Source organism: Octopus bimaculoides, chromosome 8, assembly GCF_046866305.1.
Source record: "Octopus bimaculoides isolate indiv1 chromosome 8, ASM4686630v1, whole genome shotgun sequence".
Lineage (NCBI taxonomy): Eukaryota > Metazoa > Mollusca > Cephalopoda > Octopoda > Octopodidae > Octopus > Octopus bimaculoides.
Genome location: NC_142935.1, coordinates 1,544,958 through 1,550,320, shown reverse-complemented (window position 1 = coordinate 1,550,320; position 5,363 = coordinate 1,544,958). Strand labels below are relative to the sequence as shown.

The 5,363-nt window shown below is 41.0% G+C and overlaps 1 protein-coding gene across 5 annotated transcripts in view; it reads left to right on the top strand.

Annotated features, from left to right (window-relative positions):
• Positions 1-578: 578 nt before the first annotated feature.
• Positions 579-5,363, top strand: part of LOC106871778 (uncharacterized) — a 262,045-nt gene continuing 257,260 nt past the window's right edge. For 2 of the 5 annotated variants that reach the window (XM_089355987.1, XM_089355986.1), the window contains exon 1: positions 699-1,362. In XM_089355987.1, the coding sequence (XP_089212113.1) occupies positions 1,347-1,362 (16 nt within the window). In that variant the 5' untranslated portion in view covers positions 699-1,346. Of the gene's footprint in view, positions 1,363-5,363 lie in introns of all 5 variants that reach the window. The other 3 variants (XM_052969918.2, XM_052969917.2, XM_052969916.2) reach the window with 3 other exon arrangements.

Genomic DNA, 5,363 nt, shown 5'->3' with positions numbered 1-5,363 from the left:
AGAGAGAGAGAGCGAGAGAGAGAGAGAGAGAGAATAGGGGCGAGAGGGGGGAATGAAGTTTGAAGTTGAGTGGGCAGTGAAAGATGAAGTACGTAAGATAGAGCAGTGAGAATGGGAGGGCAGAATGATTGGGAGGGGTGAAGTAGTAATGTTAAAAGGTAGGGTGGGACAATGAAGAGAGGGGAAAAGAGTGAGGCAGGAAAGAGAGGTAGAAGTAGATAGATAGATAGATAGAAAGAGAGATAAAGAAATAGATAGATAGAAAGAGAGATAGATAGATATTATGTTATGGGGTGAGAGGAGAAAATGAGAAAGAGAAGAAAATGTAGAGAAATGGATGAAAGAGGTGTGGGAAGAGAAGGTAATAAAGAAAGACGACAGCAGTAGAGAGAAAGGGTGGGAGAGAAAAGAGACAGAGACAGATACAGGAGGTGGTGGAGGAGGAGGCGGAGGAAGTGGAAGAGCAGGAGGAAACTGGTGGGGGTAAGAGGTAGGTGTAATATAGAGAAGAGGAGAAAGAGAAAATGAGAGAGTAAAGAAAGGGTGAAAGTAAAGAAGGGAAAGTAAGGGAGAAGTGTGGTTGTGGTGGAGTTAGAAATGCTCGCCTGCTCCTCCTCCGTCGTCTTCACCAATTGCATGCAGCCTGCCCCGCCATCAAGCGACGATATATAGGCAGACGATATATAGGCAGACGATATATAGGCAGACGAGAGAGAGAGAGAGAGAGAGAGAGAGAGAGAGAGAGAGATGTTTGAGAGCAGCGAAAGCTAAATAGCTCGATATCATTGAATCTGTTTTGTTTTGTTTTGTGGAGAAATTAAAAGAACCGCTGCTGCTGCTGCTGCTGCTGCTGCAACTACACCCATATTGCATGCATTCTGTAAACGGCAGAGGCACGCTGAAATGTGTAAAAACTATAATAAATGTGACAACATGATTTTACGTCCATAACAAACAAGTTGCCGATGATTGCTTGAAGAAGACGCTACAAGTGGCGAAGGGAAAAGAAAAACAAAAAGACAGGCAAGGAAACATTGCGATCTTAGAAGAAATTATTTATTTATTTACAAAAAAATACAAAACAAAAAAATCAAATCAAAAAGTAAAAAAAAAATAACAAAATCAAAAAAAATAAAATTTTATAAAAAGCAAATATTTTTTACTTCTTATATATTTATCTAAAACCCGTTGACTTGAGAATGTGGCCGAAGCAGAAATAATTTAAAAAACGTAACATCTAAACGACAGCCATAAATATGTACTCGGATGCCAAACGGAGTGTATAATTGTACAGTTTTTACGGACGGAATAACTTCTAAAAATCCCACTAAAAATAATTAACCAAAATGGGCCTTTCTAAAGGTGAGTTTCATTTACCAAATTCTTCAATCTATTCTTTAACCTAATGCAATTGAGTTAGACTTTTGCATGATCCTTTCGTCGACTTTCGAAGTCATTTTATTTTATTGCAGCTATTTACATTATGATTATTCTAAGTAAATACTTTAAAATAATATTCATACATTCTACAGGGACGCCTCACAAACGTAATCTTTACATAACTACGCAGATATTTCTATAAAATGCGCCTACATTTATGTGCTATTTGTATAGTTTTGCATTGTATAAAGATGAGAAACTACATTCCTGTTGTGGTGTTTGTTTGTTTGTGTCCAGGAGGCAAAGTAATGCCTATTCTTTCCGTCGGTCCCATCACTCTGAATTCGAATCCGGACAAGAGCCAATCTTCCTTTTCATCCATCTAGGGACACCGCAAAGTATAAATATATATATTCTAGAGTCTATACAGCTTTCCCCATAATATTGGTCTAACAATTTCTATCATTTACAGCATCAGATATTTTTGTAAATATTTTCATCAAATTTTACGGATTAAACTTTACCATATGTTTTAGTTGATGTTTAGTTTTCATAAAAACCATTTATTTCAATTCAAGACATTCCCACTGTCCACCACATCATATTGCAGTCGTCTGCTTCATCCAGTTGTTGACAAAATATAGCCCCACGCACTATCTTCCTCTTTCTCTTTCACTGATTCTCTCACTGTCTTTCCTTCACTAATTCTTTCATCCGTTCTCCGTTTCTTTCGCTAATTCTTTCTTCCTCTCTCTTTCTGACACTAATTCTCTCTGTCTTTCACAAATTCTTTCGTCTCTCCTCGTCTTTCTTTCGCCAATTCTGTCTCTCTCTTTCTTTCATGAATTATGAGGTTCTTCGTCTCAATTTCTCTCTCTTTCTTTCTCAGTCACACACATAAACAAACATTCACACACGCACACACAGGCGTTAACAAGCGTTCGAATATACACTTATAACGCATACACACACATTCGCGGCCACATAAACACACACACGCTTTCTCACACTCAAGCTTCCTTCCTTTTCTACTCCCTCAACATCACTCAACCACTTCATTTCCCTCACAAAAATTCTTTTGCATTTCCCGATACGCTTTCGAATTCGCAATTGTGAGTATGTAATGAGTGCACATACATATATGCATATGCATGTGCATACATACATACATACATACATACATACATACATACATACATACATACATACAGATGTGTGTGTGTGTGTGTGGAAACAATAGTGTGTGTCAGAATAGTTAAGTGTCGTAAAGAATATTTTGCTGTATTTCTTCCGACTATTCTGCGTCCCGAATTCAAATCTAGCCCAGCTCATCATTGGTTTTCATTCTTTCTGGGTCCGCAAGTAGAGAACCAGTCAAGGCTTTGGATTTGGTGAGAAGTTATATCGCCGAAAGCGCGGCCTAACACCATGTCTTTCAGTTCTGTGAGATGCGAGAACGAATCCAGTCGTCTGCCGCCGGTGAAATCAGTAAAAGCTTGGGAAGTTTTAAAAGTAAAATCTTCGTTTCTTCAGCTGATTATGTTAGATAACAGAACTTATCAGCTGATAGGAGAGAGAATGGAAGGTAGTATCACAATGCTATTCATTCAACGGGCGAATATACCTGTGCGTGAGCGTATTTATATTATATATATATATATATATATATATATATATATATATATATCCTTTACATGTTCCAGTCATTAGGTTGCAGCCATGCTGGGGCGCTGCCTTGATAGGTTTTAATCGAATGAATTATTCCCAATGCTTATTTTTTTCTTAAGCGTGGTTCTTCTTCTATTTGGCCGATTTTGCTGAACAGCTAAGATTCCCTAAGTAAACCAACAACGGCTATAAACAGTGATGGGGACAAGCACAAACACACACACACACACGTACGTATATATACTAATATAAGCCAGTATGCTCCGTTGGATGTGTAATGTCAATGTGAATACCCGTCAGAGTGTAAGTATCTTGAGAGAAAAGCTGAACATTAGAAGCATCAGTTGTGGCGTGCAAGAGAGACGATTGCGCTGGTATGGACATGTGGTGAGAATGGAGGAGGATAGCTGCGTGAAAAAGTGCCACACCCTAACAGTTGAGGGAACCCGTGGAAGAGGTAGGCCCAGGAAGACCTGGGCTGAGGTGGTGAGGCAAGACCTTCGTACATTGGGCCTCACCGAGGCGATGACTACGGACCGAGACCTTTGGAAATGGGCTGTGCGTGAGAAGACCCGGCAAGCCAAGTAAGATCGTTGCCAGTGCCCCTGGACTGGTTCTTGTGCGGGTGGCACATGAGATGCACCATTTTGAGCGTGGCCGTTGCCAGTACCGCCTGACTGGCTCCTGTAGGATTTTCGAGCGAGATCGTTGCCAGTGCCCCTGGACTGGCTTGTGCGGGTGGCACATAAAAGACACCATTTCGAGCGTGGCCGTTTTCGTGCGGGTGACACGTAAAAGCACCCACTACACTCTCTGAGTGGTTGGCGTTAGGAAGGGCATCCAGCTGTAGAAACTCTGCCAAATCAGACTGGAGCCTGGTGTTGCCATCCGGTTTCACCAGTCCTCAGTCAAATCGTCCAACCCATGCTAGCATGGAAAGCGGACGTTAAACGATGATGATGATGATGATGATATACTTTTGTTATTTACACCACCTGTCCTCGTCTGTTGTTATTATTTGTATATTCTCCCATATATATATATATATATATATATATATATACATACACACGTATAAACACACACACACACACACACACACACACACACATATATATATATATATATATATATATATATATATATATATATATATATATAAACCCTTGGCTTTATGTGCGTGCGTGTGTGTATGTGTGTGCATACATAAATAGATGCGTTTAAATGTTTTTCCCGTAAATTCCTCTGTCGTCACGCTGTGCGACATTTCCCTTTAGAAATGCACACGCACCTACCCCCCCCCACACACACACACACACTCACGCACACACACACACACACACACACACACAACACACATCTATGTCTGTGTGTATTTGTATATTTACATGCGTGTACGTGCGTGCGTGAATGTTTTCCGGTAACTCGTCTGTTTGTTTCTCTTTCTCTCCACCTCTCTTTCTTTTCCTCTCACTCTTTCTCTCTCGCCCTCACTCTCCCTTTGTTCTTCTCTCACTCTTTCTCCCTCTCCCCCCCCCCTCTCATCAATATTACTCTCATTACACAACATATCGCCTTCATACATAAATGTGTAGACGAAAGAATGTATACATATCAGGATGAAAGAATGTATGTATGGCAAATGATAAGCGGGTTTACTTACATGGATGCCTACATGAAGAAAGTGTTGCCGTCAAACAGACCTCGCTGCACAGCTCTCTCCTCCGCGCGTCCATTCATTAATCAAGCTGGCAATATCACTATTATAATGAGCGGAAGGCGAGCTGGCAGAGTCGTTAGCGCGCCGGGCGAAATGCTTAGCAGTATTTCGTCTGCCGATACGTTCTGAGTTCAAATTCCGCCGAAGTCAACTTTGCCTTTCGGGGTTGATAAATTAAGTACCAGTTACGCACTGGGGTAGATGTAATCGACTTAATCCCTTTGTCTGTCCTTGTTTGTCCCCTCTATGTTTAGACCCCTGGGGGCAATAAAGATATAAAGAACTGTTAGCACGCCGAGCGAAATGCTTAGCGTTAGTTCGTCCGTCTTCATGTTCTGAGTTCAAATTCCGCTAGTCCTTATTCTATCGGTGTCCTTTGTCGAAATGCTAAGTTACGGGCACGTAAACACACCAACATCGGTCGTTAGGCGATGATGGGAGGACAAACACATACATACATACTTACACACACACACACACACACATATATATACATATATATATACATATATACATGACAGGCTTCTTTCAGTTTCCGTCTACCAAATCCACTCACACGGCTTTGGTCGACCCGAGCTGCCACGCAGTGCGACTG